We start from the raw sequence: 24702 nt of genomic DNA, 5'->3' as shown, positions 1-24702 counted from the left end.
GTTGAGTGCATTTTAACAAGCCCGTATGAATGTTGATATAGCGGCAATGACATTAGAGAACATGAACGATAACGTCATTATTTTAATACTCATTTTCGTCTACTGTAAAAGTGTTAACTAAATGATCGTGTTAGTTCATCTGATCGTATGCGCGCGATTTACAGGCTGAAATGTTTACAATCGTTTGGTATTAACAATTCCCTTGTACCATGTTTTTGTTCTCTTGGGAGAATTACTTCAGAGGTCTTGTAAAAGTGACAAATTAAATCCAAAAATCCCGAAGTGAAGATGCAATTTCTTTCTTTGATATCAGACAAGTGTTTAATAGCTTAGTGTGACGTAGCAGCTTAGTGTGACATAGCAGCGGTTCACGTTCCTGGCTGCTCAGTAAAATACAGCCAACAATAAAGCTGCATGTCCATTTCCAAGTTAAAACTCTGAGTTAGGTCTTCTGTCAGCCAGATAAAATGTCAGCCTTTCCGCCAGTATACCAACATTTTGCAAGTAATTGGTGACCCCTCTAGAAGGGTTTGTAATTGCCTATAGATGCCATATAACGGTGGCCAATGACAACGTTATCTAAATGAAGCTCCTCAACTCACTTCAGATTGTTTCCTTGGTACCAGGATGGTGCACAAAAACAGCAAATAGGTGAGTCTTCCAGTAAATAAAGGAGGGTAGTAACTGCGAATAGACAAACGTACACATCCCTGCACTGGCTGCTCAGTACAATATGGCTATAGCAACAATATAGCCACATCCGTGTAAAGTTCGAGGAACTTTTAGTTATTTGAACTGAAAGGTTCCAAACAGATGTTCGCAGCTGCAGATCCCGCCCCCAAAGGAAAGAATCGTTTAAGTAGCCCAAATATACCGTGCTCGTCCAGACGTTACTAGTTTTCGCGTATAGTTCTTGCGGTCAAAATCACAATTTAAAAAAAAAAAAAAAAAAAGCAGCATTAATCAAAGAAAATGGAATGTACACTGCAATATAAGCTTTGGTCGTCTGCATGTGAGGAGACTCGCCTCCCAGGCACAGGCCGTAATCTTTTCCAGCAAGTTTGCCAGCACATTTGGTCATCTTTGCCTTGCAAACAGCTCAGTCTTGGTATGACAGCAGACGTGTGGTTTGAGGGAGCAGATTCATGATTGTCAGAAAAAAAGAGCGAAAAAAATCATGAAAAGCATAACGTAGCCTTATGAGTGAGCTACCCTCTTCCCCAGCATGAGCCATATTCTAATTTGCTGGTGACGTAGTTTGGTGAGCATCTCAAAACCAGTGCCGTAACCACCTTTGCTATTAACAAATAGAGTTGCGAAAAACTGCTGGTAATTGAAGGCGCTCCGTGACTTTCACTAACAAGCCAGGCAGGACTCAGCTCCTCCCCGACATACGAAGCTTGTCACTTAGTATCACTTCTGCATACTTCCTTGACACCAATTACTGTACTACTTTCCTGTCTAGATAGACCCCTTGGTGACATTATGGGATCTTAGGGTGTTCCAGAAAGTGCGCCAAAAAAAACATGAATTGGTGAGTTTTTCAGGAAATAGCTGGGGGGTAGGTGCCTTCTTTTCTGGCTCTTAAGTCAGCATGGCTACAGCAATCAAGACAAAAGTTTTAGGAATGTTCACTTCTTGGTAATTGGAACTAAAATGTTCCAAGTTTGGATGCCTCCTTTTTCCAAGGTAAAGTTCCACAAGCATAATAATAGAAGAAAATGGAAAGTATTCTGTGATGTGAGCTTCATTTATTCTTCATGTGAAGAGATTTGCAAGCAGCAAACCTTCCCCTGCACATTTGTCATTGGGTTTTATTGTTTGTGCATTTTATCTAAACAATGGTTCCCATATTTTAACATATTTGGTTAAATAGTCCATGTGGTCCGAACACACCATGGTCCTCCAAGCATTCATGCTTTTAACAGTGTCTATATGCTCGACTAATAATAATTAGGGATGGGCTAGCACCAAATACCACCAGCCTCATTTCAAGCTATTTTGTAACTCCTGAAGGCTCCTGATACCAGCCACTGATACATAAGGTAAAAAGAAAAGAAAAATGACATCGAGCAAGTCTTCCTCGCCAGTCGTTTGCAAACCGTCAGCGGTTAGACACATCGGAGACTTGCGCATCAGGAAAACAAAGGTCTTTGTTCAAAATGTTGTGTCATTGCATTCATTGAAATGTTATGTATCAGAAGGAGTGGTACTGGTCTTTGGTATCGGTGAGTACTCATGAATGAATACTTTCACTGGTATCGGTCTGAAACAAAAGTGGTATGGAACATCGCCAATAAAATGACCAAAACAGTGAATGTACACTGTACACATGTATTCTTCATGTGAGGAGACTCGCCTCCCAAGCATAATCAGTCAAAATTCAGCTCAGTAAGTGTGTAACAAGTGTTAGCGTGTGTGTGTGATGCCACCACAGAAGAGTATATGATGATGACCGTAATGCCAGAAATTGAATTTACTCTGATGTGGGAAAGCTGGTCCTGGTTGCGCAGTACAAATATAGTTGCAGGGCAACAATACATTTTATGGGACTTTTTAGTTCCCGAAATAAAAGGTTCCAATCACATAAATTCAGGAAGTCCACCCACAACTCCATCTAGCTGTAGTACCGGTGGTTCAAACACACCACGGTCCTTGTTCCAAGGTGAAGGTGGACAAGAAAAACAACAAAAGAAAAGTGGAAAAGTGTCTTCACGTGAAGAGACTCTCCTCCCAAGCACAAGCTGTCATCTTTTCCTGCATTGTTGGTCCCCGGGTTTTGTCATTTTTACCTTTTATTTGTATAGTAGTAAACTTATTTCATGATACTTAAAAATGCTTCTTAAAAAATTGCCTCTAATGATAAATGGTCATGATTTGACTGGAACTTTTATGTACATTATATTTGTTGTTGCTGCAATATTTGTTGTGTTATTTTAGCCTTTTTTCCTAAATTGCAATGTAGGTATTTATTTTCTATTCTTTTGAAAAATGTGTATATGAGTAAAATTTAATTTTATGTTTTCATTTATTTATAGAACTGGTTAAATCACTTCATTCTAATCCTTTTTTTTTTTTATTGAATAACATTTATTCAATAAAAATATATATATATATATTTTTTTTTTACCTCATTACTACAGAGGTATATATATATATATATATATATATATATATATATATATATATATATATATATATGTTTGAGATGTATTTTCTAAATTTATGTCATTAAAAACTGGTTGCTTATTGTAAATAAAAAAATCTTTTATTAGAGAATTTTGTATTGCTTTACAATGAAATAAATTACAAATACCACAGTTGGAAATACGTGAATTATTTAAGGTATTTTTTTTTTTACATACACAATATATGTTTTGCTTTATTTCAAGTATGAATCATGAAGCCAGCCTATCTGTCTATTTAAAAAAAAAAAAAAAAAAAAAGTGGCCTGTGATCCCAGCCCTGCGTTTATTGTTTCTGCTTTCGGTCCTTCAGTGTTATTGCTGCTTGGCGAGGCTTTAAAATGCCCTTCTCTGTCTTCCAGGTTCCGGCCGTCCAACAGGTGGCGCCCATCGGAAGCCCGCCGGTGTTCCTACCACCTGTCATGCTGTCTCCTGTGTCCATGTCTCCAGCGGGGGGATCTTTGCCGATCCCACTACAGATTCAGCCTGAAGCCACTGCAGCAGGTAGGACATTCACATAGACCCCTGAGGTGTCTAAACTACGGCCTGAGGCCCATTTGTAGCCCATGTCGTTTTTTTTAGCGGCCCGCGACAGACACTAAAATAACAATTGACATGTTGCAAGTCAGGAGAAGAGAAGAAAAATAGCATGAATCGCAATTGCCATTGTCAAGATGAGTTTAGTACACATTCTGGTTCTGAATGTGGAGTCGTGATGCTTGGGCAGATCGGTCCTAGTTCGATACATGGCTGGTGGCCACCACAAAATCCAGACTTGTTTCCATTGAGGACAATTTAGTCTTGAATTAACATCACAAACGTGTTTTTGGGATGTGGGAGGAAGCCAGAATACGAGGATTAGGGGGTAACACACAGGAAAATGCAGTTTAAACCCCAAACCTCAGAAGTGTGAGGTTGATGTAACCATTCGTCCACCGTGTTAGGGAAAAAAAAAATAAATAAATTAAGTCTTATTGAAAATGCACTTTTTTGAGACAACTAAAAAAGCAGCTTTTTATTTATTATTATTTTATTTTTTTTGCAGACTACTGTTTGTCAAGGTGAACTTCGGCAATCTAAAAATCCCGCAGCTCGGAGATTTTGCTTTTTGACTAACGATAGCTTGTGACATTTTACAAAATTGGAAAATTGTTTGATACCTTTTAACATGAAGCACCATTCAAAATAGTCTGACAATATTTCATTGATCTTTAATAAAAAATAAATAAATAAATAATCATAGATAAAATGATTTAAATAAAACGTGTGATAACATGTCACAGTTACGTTTTGTTGTCATTCCTTATTTTAAGTTTGAGAAAATTAAGCTTTCAAGGTTTTAAACACGTTCTCTTAACCCTTTGATGCGGATGCGATAAATGTTATTTTTCGAATACGCATCTGGCCACAAATAGCCCCTGAGCCGGACTTTGGACACCCCTCACATAGCGCTACTGTTGACTCAACGGAAGTTGAAAATTGATCATGTTGTGTCTCTTCTGTTCAGCTGTCAAATCTCCAACAGAGCTGACGGCCGACCCCGAAGGAGACAACCCGTCGGACCCCCAGCTGCGCTCCCCTACGGCCCCCGCCGTCAACCCGCAGGCCCCCCCGCCGGGTATTCCGCCGATGCGTCCTCCTCCTCATCATCATCATCCTCCCCACCTGCCCCCCTTCCTCTCGCCCCCCAACATGCCGCACCCCATGATGGCCGGAGGACCCGTGTTCTCCCCGGACAGGTTCCGCATGGCCTTGCCCTTCCCCCCTCGCGGCCCCGTCGTCCACCGGCCCCCTTTCTTGAGACCGGAGGGCATGATGGTGGGTCGGGCGGGGCCGCCTTTCAGAAGGAGGCCGGGCTTCGGGGGCCCGCCCCGATTCTCCAGGGGGGGCTGGTGATAAACACCGTGTTGTCATCCCATCAAAACAAGAAACAAACAAAAAAAGTCCCCCCCCCACCCCCCCAGCTGTAAATACTGTACATACTTGTCATCCTTTGTTATCTTTTTGTATATTTGAATGAAAATGAATCTAGGAAGTGTTGAGGTACAAAAAAACCAACTTTATTGACCGTGCTTACGTCTAGAAGAAGCCCAAAAGTGTTTTGTTTAGTTGTCTCTGCTTCTTCTTCACCTTTTGAGGTAAAAAGAAAAAAAGATGTTCTGTTCTTGTGTCGCCCTCTAGCGGCAGAACAACTTCCATGCATCGAGTAGCACCATCACGTGACCTAAATAAAAAATAAAAAAATGCTGCTGTGGTTACATTTTCATTTCTGCTGGCTGTCAATTCTGTTACTTGAACTTCCAATTGGTTTATTATTGGTGTTAATTTGAGTAATTTCAGCTCAATATAACCATTTTGACAATACTGGGCCTAAAAAGAAAAGAAAAATGTATTAACTCATTTGATTGAGTTTTCATGTAAAGAGACTCGCCCCGCCCTCAAGCACAAGACGTCATCTAATTGTCAACCTGAGTGATCAAAGTTAAAATCGAGAAATGTTTTTATGGAGCATCTATAAAGTCTATAAATAAATACATTCTCTACAAATTAGAACATCATGGAAAATTTAATAACAGTGAAATTCTTTGATTTACTACACAGTGATTTATTTACTTTTTTGATTATATCTTACAAATCTCATCAGAAATTCGAATATTAAAAAAAAAAAAATGCAACTGTATATACAGTACATAAGCTAATTTAATATTGTATCAATGACTATATGCTTAAATAAATATATTTAATAGTCACTCTTAAAATTATGTACACGGTATATTTTAATCATATTGCTTATAGTTGCTAATTGATTTAAGGAATTTCAGCATAATGTGAGGTAGTGTCACTTGTTCACATTCTTTTCTACTTTGTATTTATTTTATTTGTTTAATGTCTCCATTTTGATCATAAAATGAAGTCATTTTGAGAAGAAAAACATACTCAAGGTGTAGTTGCTACAAACTATTTTAAAATAATTTATAGTATCTCCGCAACATCGCAGACTAAATATAAATATCTAAACTCTAGTTCAACATTTAGAAAAGATTTCCCCATAAATCACAATTTGATCATATAGGAGGACAAAAAGAAGCCGAAAAGCTGCTACGGAATTTGATTTAAGGGCGACAATCGAAGCAGGAGTTGCGGTGATATTATGGGATGCCGCGTCTTCTCGGCAACACGATCAACAATTGCTTGCGCGTGCCCGTCAATAAGTCAACGAGGACTCAGCGGCGAGCCGCCGCTGCCGATTGGCTGCGCGCGTCCCGTGACGTCCGCTCGCATCTCCACAAGGGGGGGGGGGGGGGGGGGCTCCGCGACCACCTCCTCATCCTCCTGCACCTCCTCCCGGCTGCTGCGTGGAAGCAACACGCGTGGAACACGATGGACGCCGGCGCAACGCGAGGTACGTGGACATCCGCGCACCCCGGAAGTGGGACGTTGTCCCGGTCGCGCCAAGGAGAAATAACCTGGGTGCGCGTGCACGTATATACGTCAAGCGATGAGTGGAAAGGTGGACGCGGCTGCTGCGTGCGTGCGTGCGTGCGTGCGTGGACCGTGCAAATGTGGCGGCCACGCACGCGCCGCACGGAGTCGCTCAGGGTTCGGTGCGTTGAATTTGCACGCGCGGAAACGTTCTGACGTCTACGCTGTGCGCGTGCGTGCTCTGCCTGCGCGAAATTGTCGCGATCTTGTCGTCGCGTAGCGCACGCAGTGCTTTGATGGTAATGATGATGATGATGATGATGATGCGCCTGAGGGAAGCCTTCTTTTCTTTTTACAAGTGCAAAAATAAGTGAACCTGCTGCATGGAAGTCATGCATTGTGGAGATGACCCGAACTCATCCAGCAGCCCGCCTGCATATTCTCACTTCACCATTCACAAATTCACCTGTTTGTATTTTTTTTCCCCTCCCCAGCTTTTCCCTAAAAAAAAAAAAAAAAAAAAAAAAAAACCTCACCTATTGGCTGTTTCTTCTTTTCTGTTTTTTCCAAAACATCATACTGAAAAGTGTCCACAAAGCCCCGTCGAAATAGGATAGAACTATTGTACAGTGGTGACCCGATTTACGACATTTTCAACATCTAAGCCGTCACTTGAACTTTTTGCTTTGACTTGAGAGCAAACGTTTGACATACAAGTGCTGTATGGACAGTGAAATGTACTCGAGCCACTTGACAACCAGCAGCGGTTTGACAAATCGTGAACAGTTCTTCCAAAAAAAAAAAAGAATCTTTAAGCTGTTTAATGCCGCTCCAAGTTAAACCTTGTTGTCAAACTAAGCAACCGCATATCGCTTTAAGTCTGCTTAGCGTAATGCTAACAAACAACGGAAAAACACCATAGACAGGCTAAGGCATTACACATTTGAGCACAAACTGTGCCGCAACACATGTAGACTTACAATATAGCAATAGTCACGAGCATATTTTCTTCATCCTTGGCGAAAAACCACAAATATTACTGCGGTTTGCTGAGTCACTTAACAATAGCTGTGTCTTGTTTCGTTTGTCTTCTTGAATGTATGATTACTGCCCCCGGTGGTGGCCAAGTCACGCACACCACAAGGAGTCGCCAAGAATTGATCATGACGCACAAACATTTTTTGCATTCTATTGAACTATGTTTTTACAGTAAGTTTTTTTTCCAGTAAACCTTATTGAATGCTATTTTCCTTATTGTAAAACATACTTTTTTTGTTGTGTTTGCGTGTTGTTATGGAACAAACGAAGCCGGTATCCTCAAGACGCCACTGTAACTGGTGTCAAGGGGAGTATGTTGACGCGCGACACATTTCGATGAGAGACCTTGACCCTCGTATGTCGGGGAGGAGCTAAGTTTAGCCTGGGTCGTTAGTTGACGTTACGGAGAGTCTCCGCCGCAGTTATATGTACACGAGCACATCCGGCGCATTTTTTCCCCCTAAATCATCTGTAAGCCATTCATTTTTTCAGCGTCAGTTACTTGCAGTTTCCCTCTTTTCGCAGCAGGTACTGTACCGACCGGTAAGGTGCGCGTGCAATATTTCTCCTATTATTGTTGATGTCGCCATATCACAATTAATGGGCTGATGTGTTTTTTTTTTTTTTTTTCTCCCTCCCCGCTCTTTGTCGTCACAAAGACGCGATGTGTTGTCTGCCACACACGCTGGAATGTTCTCAGCGGAGTAATTGCGTTGGCCGCGGTGAAAGGCGCCCGTGCGTCAGTGCGTCGCTTTGTCCGTGGCGTGCGCGAGCGAAACATTATCGACTCGCGGACAAGCGGCTCGTTTTAGCCCCCTCGCGTCTTCGGCCGGCGTTCGCGTGCGGCCCGCTCGCACATAACTCCCCCACATTCATTTGCAATGGCAATACTCCCAAGTCGACGCGCATCGGCAGCAGAGGCGGGGGACTGGAGTCGCATGACGTGACTCGAGTCGGACTCGAGTCGGCAATATCAGGACTTGGGATTTGCTTGGCTCGACATGATGAAAGATTCGACTTGACCAAAGTTGTGTTTCAATTCACTCCCTGTAAACTTTATAGTGCCCTAGATACTCTGAAAAAAAAAGATTATTTTCAGTTGCACGTGATTAAACGGTGGTAAACGGTGGTAAAACTCTTTCCTATATCAGTGATTCTCAGTGTGCTACTAGTTGTACATGGCCTCCCTCTAGTGGTACATGAAAGAATCACTGAATAAAATCTTCCCGCTATGCAGTGTTACAGTGGCTTAAACTTTGTTTAGTTTTTTTACAGTGCATTTAGTAAGTAAAGTTCAGTTATCTTTCATTTTTAAATACATTCGGTTTGCATTGAATCTTTAATAATGGCTCGCTTTTAATTTATTCGATGAAGATTAGCGGCAGAACCATTGCTCCATGACGTACAAATGTTACACCAAATAGTAGTAAGTAGCAGAATTGCAAAATGAAGCCAAGTGACACGAGGACTGCACGCTCGTTAGCCGAGTGTCCGCTCTTAACGTGTCATGAACGTGTCATCTAATCACATGGAGGTTTGCAGGGACATCTCGGGGCTTCTCTTCTTGCCTTCGTCCTCATCTGATGACCAATCATTCTTTGAAATGAAATGAATTTCGGCAATGTCCAAAATGAAGTTTCATGATTTTCTGAAGATTTTTTTTTCTCTTAATATGCCTTTTCCATGAAAACTAACACTTTTGCATCTTAGCGTCTTCAGACTTCCTGTTTTGGCTTCTTTTTACAGTGTCCTTTTTTTTGGTCACTCATGCAGTTTTAGCGTGGTAGACATTTCCTCATATAAAACCAAGGGGGCATAAAAAAAAAAAAAAAAACCACAACATCATCCATCATCTTGTGGCTGCTTGGGGCGCGCAGGATTTGCTATCCAAGAGGAGACTGACCACTGCAGCAAAATGGAGACTGTGGAGTATGTAATATTTTTCTTCTTTTGCAGTAGTCGTCACACACACGCAGCTGCAATTGGATGTGCGCCAAACATCTTTTTAAATCAGCTCCGAAATCGCTCTCCCACCTTGGGCCGTGCAGGTTCTGAATCTTCCCGTGAATCCTCAATGACTTTGGGTGTCTTTGATGTCGTCTCTCGAGAGGCTTCCCGCCCGCTGTCGGAATCCCGGTTAATGATCTCCCGTCCAGGGCCGGAATGGCGCTTTCGTGCGCTCGCCGCGTTTTCATTCTTTTCACCCATCCCGATTCGATTCGTACGTTCACTCGTTTCGTTGAGGGCAAAATTTTCATTTGTTATGAAAACGTACGTTGGGGGTGACTCCAAATTGTCTTCAAAGGTTACGAAAACATTACGTCACTTTAACTTGAATTATCAAAATAGTTTCTGCATTCATGAAAAAAAATACTTCAGCTTCGTCAAACTCTAAATTTGTATTTTTCCCTAACACACGGAAGTTAGGCTTGTTGAAGAGTTTACAAATTATTTCCAAAAAGCAAGGCACGCACATACGGATTTTTAAGATCTTAACCAATTTTTAAAAAAAATGTGAGCAATCCTTAACATAATGATGGTAAAAACATATCTATATTAAAAATATTGCTTTGACACCATATTGTGGCTTCTTGGGTCCAATAAACTAATGTTGAAGTCACGGGGGAGGAGCTTCATTTTGTCAGCGCATACATAGCCTTGTCTAATAGAAGAAAAGGGCTTTGCTGCCATCTTGTGGCAGCTGTCTGCAATTACCAACCTTTTGTGTGAATGTCAATTGTGGATTTTCGCTATCCGGGTTAAAACATTTTTTTCAAAATCAAATGATCGGTAAGCAATTTATTTTCAAGTTTCATATTAAAATAAGAGTTAGAAATGATTTGTCCTATCAGATCACATACATATCTGCGGATAGGGAAAATCTGCAAGCAACTGCTGCCCACCCTAAAAGCTTTGTAGTTTTTTATACATGGCACAAGATGGTGGCAAAACACTTTTTTTCTCTTAGACATAGCTATGGCCTGACTAAATGAAGCTCCTCCCCTCAGTTCCACAAGGTTGTTGATGGCACTGAAGCATTGTTTTTATATTTGACGTGACTTTGGCCTGAATACAAAACTGCATCCACCTTCAACCTTACAAGTACAGCGGACCCCCGTATAATTGTGGTTCGGCACAGTTCGAATTTTTTTTTCTCAATTTGTTCATTTTTTCCCCATTTTTTTTTCCTTTTTAAAAATGTTTTTCTTTCTTCTTTTTTTTGGAGAGGGGGGGGGGTCAAAAATGGTTAGTGGCAGTTGAAAAAAAAAAAAAAAAGGATTTTTCCCCAAAAAGTGTTTTTTTTTTTTTTTTTTATTATAATTTTTTTTTTAATCAACGCAATTACAATGAGTGTCAATGATTCGCACCTTTAGCCTATTCGGGAGGTTCCACTGTATTATTCTATGTTCACACAAGAACCTTGTTGTTTTTGAAGGATCGAGACAGTGGGGTGGTCTCAAGTATTTTTTTGTGTGTTCTTGTTTTTACTGTGCTGAGTCAGCAGACGCGCGATGTTGAATTTACCCGTTTTGTTGACTTGGACGCAGACGGCCGCTTTGTTAATTGTGACTTGAGCTGGTGTGAGACGTGTTCGCGTGTGTCATTTTCCATTCCCATTCTATTGTCCTCTTCTCTGCTTCGTTGCACGTTATTGGTTGCGTTGAGCGGCGTTTGACTGCCAGTATGAATTTATGTGGCGTTTTCTCATCGGGGCGGCTGCTTGAGAATTGCACTAATAGAGGCGTGCTGAGTCAATTATTAACTGACCTTTTATTTGAAGCCACTCTGGCTGTGATTTTAGCCTTCCGGGCACAGTTTGACGTAAGTTTATTAGGCTCCCGCGTCCTGGCGCCACCTCCACTCTTTCCACATTTGGGGAAAGAAGACGTGAGAACAGAACCTGGGCCTCTGCTCCTCATTAAATGGAAGTTAAGATGCTGGGCGAAGGGATCAAGTCGCGGAGTGGGAATTTCTATAATGAAGCACGCCGTTGCCAAAGTTTTGCTTTGTCATATTTCGCCTTATGAGCGTACGACACGTAACGAACGGCATCTTTGCTGAGGTTGATTCAAATGAGTCAAGTCGTAATCTTCCGAGAGAAATGTTTGCATTTCAAGTATGAAAGCGAGATAGCGGCGTGTCGTGTGTGTGCAGGGGGATTTGAAAATGTTTTATGTTAATTTTGGAACATTTCAAATTTTTCACAATACCATAAAAATATATTTATTCTTATTCTAGTAAGATTAGGACTATTTTTCCTAAAAAAAAAAAAGAATAATAACTTTGGTAAAATGATTATCTTTTTCAGAAAAAAAAATAATTTATTTCCTGTAAAATAAAATGTTTCTTTAAAAAAAAACAAAAAAACTTTTTTCTACAAAAAATGACTGTTCACATAAGATTACCACTTTTTTCCCCTCCAAAAATAATTCTCATATATATTTTTTAAATCTAATAGGAATTACCTTTTTAAAATATGATTATTTATACAGTATTTTATGAATATTCCGTTTTTTTCTGCAGCAAAAAAAATCGGACTTTATTATTGTTCATTCTATTTTTTTTTATTTATAGAACGGGCCAAACAATCAAACACACAAATACAAAATGAAAACACTCGCGACGAGCTGCTGTAGGCCACAACTCACATCCAGACGCTCACACAGAGATTAATGTTCCCAATGTCACTCCCTAGGCCACGCCCCCTTGAAACCTCACAGCTGTTGTTGGGACTTTCTGCTTGTCCCAACACACAATAATTACATCTCATAAAACCACTTTATTTCTTTGCATTCTCTATTAACGCGTTTTATTGTTTTATTTTTTTTTACAGTGCCATTTACATTTATTTTTTTTAAAAAATTAAAAATGTTGTAGTTTTTGGGGTTGATTGGATTTCAATTCATTTCAATGGGGAATATTAATTTAATATACCAGTTATTTGAGCTTGCTCACGGAGTGCAGATTCAGATGTGTTAAACATCTGCTCCAGCTGAGAAAAAAAATCTCTTTAATCCAATCTGTACTTCAGTGTGGGAAAAGTTAATCAGCTTTTTTTTTTTTTTTTTTCATGCCGGCGTGGTGAGTTAATCCATCTGAAATAGAAAAGACATTATGATTATTATTCTCATTGTTATTATTCTTATTCTTATTCGTCGAGCCGTCAGAAGTCTTGCGTCGCTTGCGGAAGTGCGCCGCCTGCCTGCCAACATATTGTGCTGCTTGGTAGGTTTTTGTTGTGTTTTTTTTTAATTGAAAAACTATGACTTCATTTTTTGATTTTGATTCTGATCATTATAATTCTTACAATACAACTATTAATTCCCTATATTTCCATTCGATTACAATTGTTTTTTTTAGCCCCCAAAGATTGTAAATTCTCGTGAGATTCTGTTTTTTTTTTCAATACTTTTTCCAATTCTCATTAGCTTTCAACTTTTTTTTCTCAAAAATAAAACTTTATTATTGTAATATCATTATTATCTTTTTTTGCCTTGAAAAAAATTGACATTTTCCAAAATAAATAAAAGTATTTATCTTTAAAAATTATAATTAATTTTTAAAGATTTTTTTTTGTCAAATAAATTCGACTATTCTTACAACTGATCACCCAAAAAAGATTACTTAGCAAAAAAAGTTTATTCTTGTGACATTACTTTCTTTTTTACATCTAGAGTCAGCACATTGAAGAGTTATATTTGTAATCTTTTGTTTTTGTTTGTTTCTTTGCCAGTCCGACAAAATATTGCACCGTTTGTGGCCCAATAAAACAAATAAAGTGTCTTCTTCACGTCCTTTTTCTAAAGAGATTTGTACTTTTCATTTTGGCAAAAACGTTTCACAGATATTACAAGCACCCCACACCATTTATTTCCCTTCTTAACATAAACTGAACAATAATTGTAATTAAATGTTTGTCACTACTTTCCATGACTTCTGCTTTCAAATTCAACATGTTGTTAAAGTATACACTTTATATAGAGCGGCGCCTTCTAAAATACAAGTTGAGTTTTGTTCCGTGACGACGCTCGTAACTCAAAACGCTTGTATCTATCTTGTACCTTTCCTCAGTGAAATGAATGGAAATTCCATTCCTTTCTTCCAGCCACTCCCAAAAAGCAAACATGTTTTGTCATGTGTTTTTAAATCAGGAAAATTGGGAAGGAAAGAGGGAAAACCATCAATTTAGGCCTCAAATGAAAACTCACTCTCGCGCGACACTAACTGACAAGTGCAATTCAGCGCCTTGGTGAAGAAATGCTGCCTCCGCCAGGGAAAATACAATTGGAATCTTTATGGCCTGTGGCTTTTATGGAAGAGGAGGTTGGTGAAATTAGCCAGTGGCGACTTTGAGCAAGCGCTCCTCACTTGCAGTCGGATCTCCCGAAGTCTCCAAATACGCCACAGAAAGTTGCTCGCTATTTTGTCGGGGTGTCATTTCAACCAAATTTGACCTTCCATCTAATTCTTTATCCCTTGTGTATTTTGATGTCTCCCGGCCTCATTTTCGCAGTATTTTGGAGGCGGGTGTTGTGTGTAAACATGATACCTCTTTGGCAGTGGGTGGGAGCTTCTGGTGAATGGGGCAATTATAGAGCAGACGAGGGAGGCCAACACGCATTCCTGCCGCCTGCAGCTTTGACTGGAGGGAGCGAAGGAGGGTGCATTTCCAAAGAGTCCTCCCTCCCTCCCTCCCTCCCTCGCTAGCTGCGTCCATCCCTCCTTCACTTCTACAACTCATCCCGGCGCGTGAGGACAGTCAGTCTGAGCCGGCCTTGAGGATCATGAATGGCGCTTTAAAAGGCACGGGAGTGCACTTTGTGAGGCGTCTTTGTGGGCGTTGGCACAGTAAGTTGACGCAGCTTGTGCAGTGTCTTTGTGTGCGTTTGCTGCTGAGAAGTGGACACTTTTTTTAAAAGCGCGTGTGCGTGCGTTTCCACGTGCGCTCTCGTGGGGTCTCCCCCAGCTTGTACTCAGTGTGGGGCGTCCGCGTCATGTTGCTACCTGGAGCTCCCCCCCCCCCTATGCAGCAACCTTTTGTGTGCGAGTGTGATGTCGTTTGTAATGATAAAAGTGCTTTTTGTTTTTTTTGTCGTGGGGGATTGCAAATTTGTGTTAAATGGTCAAGTGGCGTTTCGATCTGTGTCGAAAGCCCGCCAGAGGCTCCAGAATCCCAATAAATGTTATAATGTTAAAATGATGGACATCCAGTGTAGGGCTGCAACTAATGATCTTTTTAATAATTGATTAATCTGTCAATTACTTTTTCGATTAATCGATGAATTGGACTTTGACAAATATATATTTTTTTAATTTACATCAATTTATGAAAAAACAGGACATTTTTCAAACTGACATTGCAGAAAATCCGCAAACAAATTGATTACGATTCAGTTACTGGTTTGGTCCGTGGTCAAAAAAGGCAAAACTGTTGATCATTATTTTCCAAAGTAAAAGCAGATGTTTGCAAATGTATTTTTTATTTTTTTGGTGGGGGGGGGGTCAAACACAACAATAATCAGCCTGCTTTCATGGAGGTATTCATAAATCTGATAATATTTGCTGGACAATTGAAATGATTAATTGATTATCCAAATGTTTGTTCATTCATTTGATGTCGATTAATCTCTTAATTGTTGCGCCTCTAGAGTCAGCTTTTTGTTTTGCATAAGGCTTAGTCCCTCTTCACTTCAAATTGAAATGTGCCACGCTTCAGTTTTTATATTTTCCTACCAGCTACCATTTTCCTGTTCAAAGCATGCAGCAAAATGTTCTGTTTCTCCCCTAAAAAAAAATCCGAGCATTGTTTTTCGAAGGCTCCAAAATCACAATAAATGTTAAAATACGACACTATCATACACACTCTAAAATGCGTTTTCATTCTCATATTTGTCCACCAGATGGTGTTACTTTCGCCCCCATTCAAAGCATGCAGGCAAATTTCACACCTTCCATTGTTTTCTCCAATGGGACCCTGCTACTGAAATGATAAAGAGTGCCTCCAAGTGAATTGCAAATGTGAGCAAGATGGTCAAACTCAAAGGGCCACATCCTGGAAGTGGGAGGAGTGGGAGAGAGTTCATTAAAAAATAAAAATTAAAAAAAATACCGGCATTGTGTTAACAGCAAAAGCTCCAGAATCACAATAAATGTTAAAATATTACAACACCAATTACAATGATGCTGGGACCTTGTGTTAAATATAAATAAAAATAGAATACAATGATTTGCAAATCATGTTCAACATATATTTAATTGAATACACTACAAAGACAAGATATTTAATGTTCAAACTGATCAATTATATTGTTTTTAGCAAATAATCATGAACTTACAATTTTATGGCTGCAACTGTGTTACATCACCTTTTCTTTGAACAACATTCAATCAACATTTGGGAACTGAGGACACTAATTGTTGAAGCTTTGTAGGTGGAATTCTTTTACATTCTTGCTCGATGTACAGCTTCAGCTGTTCAACAGTCCGGGGTCTCCGTTGTCGTATTTTACGCTTCATAATGCGCCACATATTTTCAATGGGAGACAGATCGGGACTGCAGGCAGGCCAGTCTAGTACCCGCACTCTTTTACTACGAAGCCACGCTGTTGTAACACGTGCAGAATGTGGTTTGGCATCGTCTTGCTGAAATAAACAGGGGCCATGAAAAAGACGTTGCTTGGATGGCAGCATCTTCTTCTTCATTTTCATCTTCAGCATACGTTTCTCCAAAACCTGTATGTACCTTTCAGCATTAATGGTGCCTTCACAGATGTGTAAGTTACTCATGCCATTGGCACTAACACAGCCCCATACCATCACAGATGCTGGCTTTTGAACTTTGCGTCCATAACAGTCCGGATGGTTCTTTTCCTCTTTGGCCCGGAGGACATGACGTCCACAATTTCCCAAAATAACATGAAATGTGGACTTGTCGGACCACAGAACACTTTTCCACTTTGCATCAGTCCATCTTAGATGAGCTCGGGCCCAGAGAAGCCGGCGGTGTTTCTGGGTGTAGGTTGATTAATGGCTTTTGCTTAGCATAGTAGAGTTTCAAGTTGCACTTACGGATGTAGCGCTGAACTGTATTTACTGACATTGGTTTTCTGAAGTGTTCCTGAGCCCATGCGGTTGATATCCTTTACACATTGATGTCGGTTTTTGATGCAGTGCCGCCTGAGGGATCGAAGGTCACGGGCATTCAGTGTCGTTTTTCGGCCTCGCCGCTGACATGCAGTGATTTCTCCAGATTCTCTGAACCTTTTGATGATATTATGGACCGTCGATGATGAAATCCCTAAATTCTTTGCAATTGTACATTGAGGAACATTGTCCTTAAACTGTTCACCTATTTTCTCACGCACTTGTTCACAAAGAGGTGAACCTCGCCCCATCTTTGCTTGTGAATGACTGAGCAATTCAAGAAAGCTCCTTTTCTACCCAATCATGGCACCCGCGTGTTCCCAATTAGCCTGTTCACCAGTGGATATTCCAAACAGGTGTTTGATGAGCATTCCTCAACTTTCTCAGTCTTTTTTGCCACCTGTCCCAGCGTTTTTTGGAACGGGCTGCAGCCATAAAATTTTAAGTTAATGATTATTTGTTAAAAACAATCAAGTTTGTCAGTTTGAACATTAAATATCTTGTCTTTGTAGTGTATTCAATTAAATATAGGTTGAACATGATTCGCAAATCATTGTATTCTGTTTTTATTTATGTTTACCACAACGTCCCGACTTCATTGGAATTAGGGTTGTAGAATAGTAACCATACCAAAGTTTTTCAGTCACTCTTTGATTGTTATATTTGTCCACCGGAAGGTCCTACTTTTCCCCCAATTCAAAGCATGCGACAAAATTATGAGTTTTCAACAAGGTTGCCTTGCTACTGAAGTGCGTTTGTGAATTTCAAATGGATTCGAAATGGTCAAAGTCAAGGAGAAATCTACTTGAGTGCATCGTGTAGTTGGGAGGGGGTGTGCGTATGTATGTGTGTGAGTTCATTTAAAAATCCTCACATTGTGTTCCTCCGAAGCCCCCCCTGTGTGCCCCCCTCCTGTGGTGAGAACTGCTCATCTGGTGTCATAGTCATGGAAATGCATTGACCAACTTGCCGCCGTATGCTTGTCCCCAAGGTTGCCTCTGTTGTTGTCTTTTCTTTTAAAAGTCCACAAATGTGAAAGTCACGTGTGTATTTATTGCGCAAAAACTAATTTAGCCTCTCTGACTCTCTCCGGAGGAGGCAAACAATCGTAATCGCGCTTTAAGCCGATGCCACAAAGCCGACGCCACAAAGCCCACATTGTCCATTTGAGTTCGTCCGGGATCAGGTGCTCCATTAGCTTGTGGCGGCACAAGCGCCTGAAAGCTGTCGGTCTTCAAATGAATCACGACGGGCTCTTAATTTGCGTCGGCTAAGACCACTGGGTTTTTTGAATGCGCGTTGTCCACTGCGAGCTAATGTTGTCGTTCTTTAACCAGCAACCGATCACAAAACAGTAAAAATTGAGCCATTTACGCTGCATGCTCGAAATGGAGGGGAACAAGTAGTACCATCTGGTGGACAAATACAGCGGTACCTTCAGATATGAATGCCTCGACTTTTTTTTTTTTTGTCTTGAGATATGAGCCAACATTTTAAATACGAGTGTGCTTCAGACCCCCACAGCTCAATGGCGGCAGCGAACTTAACATTTGGCGACCATCGATTCACAAAGGTTTCCTTGCAGTAGAAAGACAAATCAGCGAATGCACTATTCATTCACTGAACGCCATTAACCATTTTCAGAAAAGTCCACCCCTATATTGCCAAGAAGCTATTTTAAGAATATTTTGACTGATTTTTTTCAAGAACCACAGACTATTTTGTTCTAAGATTATATATACACATAATCTTCCAAATGAAAGAATAGACTCCTTACTTTCACCAGGGGAAAAAAAAGTTCAGGTAGGTTTTACTTAATTTGGTAGTTTCTCTCAGAAACTGGAGGCAATATTAAGCATACAGCAACTTCTATGCTACTTTTTTTTTTTGCTTTTGTGACACGCCTAACATCTGAACAGTGGTTTTATTCCATGAACCAGCTAAAACAACATCTAGGAGTGGCTTTTGAGAACAAAATATGAAAGTATTTACCCATACATGCGCCCGCCGAGTGACGCTATTCACCAGATGTCACACCAGTGATGGACTCGCATTGTTTAGGAGCCCCATTTATGGCGAACGTGGTCAGTGTCATACGTCGAAGATCTCTGGTGTACTTTGTTACATTTGTGACACACACATACTTTTGCTAACTACCACAACACATACTCTGCAAAATCTATATATACATATACATTAGCTGTTCCAGTGTAAAAGTCTTCAGCTACTTGCAGCCTGTGATGGCAGCCGTGTCCTCTTTGTAACTCATATGTTGTAATGTGGGGGTTGGACAAAGAAAATCGACAGCAATCTTTATTCTATAATAGTGAATTGCTGCTATCTGCTTGCGATTGTGGCTCTTTAACATTGTCTGCAGTACAGCAGCAAAAAAAAAAAAAAAAAAAAAAAAAAAAAAAATGCAAAAGACGTGAAAACACGTTCTTGGCACTGAACGTTTGGATTCTAAAAGACATGAAGACCTCGTTTGCACTGAAAGAGAAAGTGCATCCAGAAGGAAAATCAGCACTCTGCATTGTAAACAAATTCAGTAATAAAAGAGGTTTGGATCTCCAAATATATAATTCATATATGTTAGGTATATTTCAGGCTGAAGTAACGTTATAAGATTGTCTTATTTTAAGTGGAAATAAAACATTAATATCGGATATATTTTTAACCCTCTTGCATTGATAAGGTTTTTAACGCCAAGTGCAGATAATTCTTTTTTACATCCACACCATTATCCACCAACAACATAAGCGCTTATCATTTCAGTAGAGAAGCACCCTTGTGGAAAATAGTAAATGACGTGATATTTTTTGTTGCATGCTATGAATAGGCAAAAAGAAGCGGCATCTGGTGAGCAAATTGAAATTTTGTTAAGATAAATGTGAAACCAACACTGGCATTTTGAATGGGACTTTCTTTGTTGTAAGGAACAAATGTGTCAATTTTCTTTCATTTTAGGCACATTTAAGGAAGATAGATGAATATCCTCTGGCAAATTGGATGTACATTTGTTCAACACAGCCGAAATGGCTTGAAAACAAAAAGCGGAATAGCAGAACATGTCCCCAGGATGTCTTAAAGGTGACATTAACATTTATGGTGGTATTATTATCCTCGGTGAGATTGAACGGACTCGGATGGATTGGTCCCAGCTATTCCTTTCCTGGCTTCTGCCGTAAGACTCCTGCAGCGTTGGTGCCTTTTTTCGTTTGTCGTCCTTCTTGTGTAGTCAAGTGTGTCGGGATGCAGCTCGGCAACGCTTCGGTGCACAATGCAACGCGGCGGAGAGGCGCTCCGGGCGTGTAATGGTGGAGGTAATGCTCAGGGGAAGCGGGGGGGAAAACATCTCTCGTGTCCAAATAATGCACATCTACTAACTCAGTGCTGCCGGCTGCACTTGATAGCACATTTACATGACATGCTGTAGTACTTCTCTCAGTGTCCTTTCTCTCCGGAATACTCATCAATATTAAAAACGCTGATGGAAATGCACCTCGACCCTGATGTGTTTGGGTTGAAGTTTGGCGCACATCTTGTTGTTTACTGACCTGGAAGAAAATGAAACGCATTTGGGATGCAGTTTACATTTTTAGATATCACCATGCAAGGCTGAGAGGGGACTGGTTGCCGCTGGATGGTGGACCCGCTTGCTGACCGGCTTGTGATCTGAGGATACTTTGACATTGTCAAAGCCAGTGGGCATCAATGGAGGCCTGAATGGTTGAGAAATAAGAATGCACAAAATTGTCTTTCCTTCAAATTTGTGTTACAAGCTTCAACACGCCCGTGTTGTGTATTGAGCCTTCTTTTGCGGGCGTGCAACTAAATGTCAATATGTGTGTGACCTTACATCCTTTTTTAGTCCATACTGAAAGTGACTGGAAAACGACATTGTCAAATTGTCCGAGTTATTGCCCTCAGTCGAATGGACGCTTCTCCCGGCTGTTCTTTGATCATTAATCCATTGCTCGAGTTGGTCTTCCAACTCGGTCCACCTCGCCTTATTACCGCGGAAACTCAGCTTTGTCTGTGCTTCATAGGCGTGTCTCTTCGTAGGTGCCATTTTCGGGGGTCCTTAGCCAAACCGATGTTGTTTTGCACAATGCACATACCGGCGCTATATACCTACTGGGGGCGTGCCTTTAGCGTCCTCTTTCACGCGCACCCTTCCCCCTTTTAACGTCCGCATGCTGTCCTCAGTCACGTCCGCCTTTCCTCTATATAAGGACCGCGTCGGCAGGACATCCTCCCAGTCAGTCAAGCGGAGCGCTCATCAAAGTCACATTTTCAGATTTTGGAACTCGGTGCACACAAATGGGGTGCCGCGCTATAAGGCGCCCCGTCCATTTTGGAGAAAATTGAAGACTTTCAAGTGCGCCTTACGGTCGTGAAAATACGGTACGACAACACTCTTGCTGTAGGTACAGACATAAGTATATGGACAAAGAGAGCTTCCAACTTTAAAGGAACAGTTTGGCAAATTAACCTTTTCTGTTCTCGCAAATTTGGTTAAGTTTTGGATGGAAAAACAAGAGAACAGAGGCCGCACGTCCAACGTAAATGGTCAGCTTCACAGACGCACTCTCACATCTTGTAGTAAGTCTTTCCAGAGGAGTGGAAGCTGTTTTGTCTGATTTAAGGGGGAATCTCCATGTGTCCCAATACATTTGTCAAAACATACAGTCAGCGTATAAATGATCACAAACATGATTTTGCACAATCACACTCCCGACATCCTTCCAAAGTGTAACACTCAATCAGACAAAATCTGGAGTGGTGTTCCCCAAGGGAAGCGCTTTAGGTCCATTAGTTTTCGATAAAAGTTGAATTTTCCTCGTCTTTTTTAGCGAGATCATCAAGTGGAAAAAAAACGCCTAGTGCATCTTCTTATGTGGGACATTGGAAGAGTTAATATTCCCATGCACACGTGACACTTTTTACATTTCACAACCCTGATCCCGTGCATTTGGCACCACAAATCTCTTATTTCAGTCAATAATACTCCCACAAGGACCCCACTAGTGGGACCTCCACCCCGCCCTCTCCTCTGCCCACAACCAACAGATGGGGCTTGACTAACTGCTGGGCCGCCGCTATGATACCTTCAATCGCCAATCTGTCATCGTAAAACCGTCACACATATGTGCAGAGAAAATTGTTGGGTGTGTGTGCGGAGCTGGAACGTGTAAACGTGAGGAATGTGAAGCATGTGAAAACAAGATGAATGCAATGGTCAACACATGTCACCAGAGTTTTTAAACAAAACTCACTGGAACAGATATTGGGACGTGTGGTATTCAAGTGTCTCTCAATACTTTTAAGATACTCCAGTTAAATAGGTTTGGGATTCTGTGAACAGGTAGATTTAATCTCACTTCAAGTGCTCATTTTAAGCAAAGTTAATGTACATATGTCATTTAATTTAAAATGGACCTTTATTCCAAAGTGCAGAGACCCCAAAATAGTTGATGGTTCATTTTGTATTGGCGTCACAGATTGTCAGTAAAATGCTAACATCAAAGACACACAGTTTTCTTGGCAAATTGTTTTTGATTAATATTTTTCTTTTATGGTTATTGCTGTGTCATGCGCTGCTGCTAACTATTCACATTCACTACATCATATATACCTATGTATATACCTATTTCTTTCATGCCATTTACATCTGCTTTTATAGGACAGTCGTTATTACGGCTGCAACATACAACGCTGCTGACTATGCTTGCTGCTTTTCACGTTTACTTGCTGTATATCTTAATTGTTTATTAACCCTGTACGTTGCCCACATACTCTCCTACTGCTCATTCTCCTCACTTTGCTGCCGTAAATCCAGAAAATTCTATTGATTAGTGCAAAGTGCAAAATGCTAACATTGATGCATGCGCTGACATTGGCGTATCCATCACGTGTACCAATATGCTCGACAATAAATCTAGCAAGGATAAAAGCGTACAAATGAATGGGACATTAACAAACAGAGCTCCTTCTCCTTTGTGTGCGGGACACGAGTCAAACGAACCCCCCTCACACCCATTCCCACCACCTCCTCCTTTTGTCCTGAAAGTGCTCTGCACCCAGCAATTAACAACTGTTTAGGGACTTCAAAGCGTGTCAATGAGGAGCTGAAGACCTGCAAGCAGGATGTGCTGGGGTCGCACCTTTGCCGGGTGGCGACGCCGGAGATAAAAGTGCCGCCGGGCCCTGGGGATGGGGGGGGGCTTCCTCAGGAAAGATAAATAAATACTTGCCCCGTGGTGGCTTTCCAGTCAAACCGCTCACGCTGTACGTTTGTTTAACTGCGTGAAGGCTGAGAGAGTTACAAGCCTGAGACGCTGATGTTATTCTACCACAAAAGATGCCAAATGACTTCATAATGGCCCGTGATGGCGTCACACTTACTTAAAGGAGCAACTGTTTTACTATTAGCAACTGGCAGAGCTTCTTTTTGCACTGACATGGCAATTACCTATGCTCAAATGTTATTTCAAACATTACCTGCAGTCTATTAGGGTTAGCAAACCAGAACAATATACGGCCCACTCACATTATCAAGAGTCCTGAAATGTTAGTTGCATTAATGTAGCCCTTTTTTCTTAAAATTGGTTGATTTAAAATGCATTTTTGATAAAACAAATTTCTTCATGTATCTATTTTAATCAAAATATGAGTAAATAAAAAAAAAATGCATGCATGTTTTTTATATTTTTATTTTATAGATTGGCAAATACATTAAAATTAGATTGATTATAGATAATAAAATTCAAAATGAGGATGATTATGATTAAAATCAACTGTTTTATGTATATTAACAGATAGACTTTAACCGGCACACAGCTAAAGTCTCAACCAGTGGCAGTTCTAGGGGGGGTGGGGGGGGGGGGAGTGCTCCCATAACACTGGGATTGGCCCCGACTGCGTGGACACCAATTGTGCTGTAAATCTTTATTCTTTGTGTATTTTGAACGTAAGGTCAGAGACCGCGAATTAAGACACCCTGGAAGTAAAAAAAGAAAAAAATAATAACTTTGTGTTATTTTTGTTTCCATCTGTTTGTTAGTTAGCTCACTACTTCCTGGTTCATGGAATGAGGAACAGATAGGCAGGACCGTATGATGACTTTTTATTATTATTATTATTTTTTTTAAATTGCTTCACTAGAAAAGCCTCATTGAGACCAAAAATCTCCTTTACAAGTATCCTGGTGCAGGACAACAAGCAGTCATGAGTGGCCATCATTCAGCTGGACGTGCGCTGGCAACCCCTTGGTACGCTAACTAGCAACTAGGTCCTATTACCCGAAGCCACCTGAGCCTCTTTTGTCACGTCAGTCTGGTCAGCAGCGTCCCGGAAATCGGATCGTGAAGAGAATCCCATCTGCTCGCTTGTTTGTCATATTAAAGCTAAAGTATGTCGTAAACTTGGAGTAACAGCTCAGCAATCATGTTGATGCGGCACTAGCGTGTAATAAGGAGAATGCTATCACAAGGTCACCTGCTGTGGCGGTTAATAATATTAGCGGACTAGCCAGGACACCTGTCTTCGAGCGTTAGCGCTAATGCAACTGTTCAGCCGAACCTCGTGACATACTAAAAGGATCAGACGTTGTTATTTTCGAGACCAGGTGTTGTTATAAAAAAAACAAAAAAAACAAAAAAAGGCTGTTTTTGTTAGGATCGAGCTGTAATGAAGGTGAGTTTAGGTAATGTTAGCGCTAATGCAATTGTTTACAGTTCTGTAGTAGTTCTACAATTCTTGTTGAATACTAATCAGGCCTTGTTTTTGTAAACACATGATGTTGTAAGAGATGTTAGTTTTGCTAATATTCGCGCTAATGCTACAGTTCAGAAATATCTGCAGTGCTTTACAAAAACCTCATCGCATATTAAAATGATCAGACGTTTTT

General features: G+C 40.7%; 2 protein-coding genes across 7 annotated transcripts in view; both read left to right on the top strand.

Annotated features, from left to right (window-relative positions):
• scaf4b (SR-related CTD-associated factor 4b) overlaps positions 1 to 5403 on the top strand; it is a 31719-nt gene extending 26316 nt beyond the window's left edge. Inside the window, exons 17-18 of one of the 2 annotated variants that reach the window (XM_061681736.1) lie at positions 3548 to 3689; positions 4711 to 5403. In XM_061681736.1, coding sequence (XP_061537720.1) covers positions 3548 to 3689; positions 4711 to 5081 — 513 coding nt within the window. In that variant the 3' untranslated portion in view covers positions 5082 to 5403. Of the gene's footprint in view, positions 1 to 3547; positions 3690 to 4692 lie in introns of both variants that reach the window. The other variant, XM_061681735.1, reaches the window with a different exon arrangement.
• A 1092-nt stretch (positions 5404 to 6495) lies between these two features.
• tiam1b (TIAM Rac1 associated GEF 1b) overlaps positions 6496 to 24702 on the top strand; it is a 49491-nt gene continuing 31284 nt past the window's right edge. For 3 of the 5 annotated variants that reach the window (XM_061681086.1, XM_061681085.1, XM_061681087.1), the window contains exon 1: positions 14305 to 14495. The gene's annotated coding sequence lies outside the window, so the exon portion shown is untranslated. Of the gene's footprint in view, positions 6589 to 14304; positions 14496 to 24702 lie in introns of those variants that run through there. The other 2 variants (XM_061681083.1, XM_061681084.1) reach the window with 1 other exon arrangement.

This window comes from Phycodurus eques, chromosome 7 (genome assembly GCF_024500275.1).
Source record: "Phycodurus eques isolate BA_2022a chromosome 7, UOR_Pequ_1.1, whole genome shotgun sequence".
In the NCBI taxonomy this organism is placed as follows: domain Eukaryota; kingdom Metazoa; phylum Chordata; class Actinopteri; order Syngnathiformes; family Syngnathidae; genus Phycodurus; species Phycodurus eques.
The sequence above is the reverse complement of the archived record's forward strand: the minus strand, read 5'-3'. Positions and strand labels throughout refer to the sequence as shown.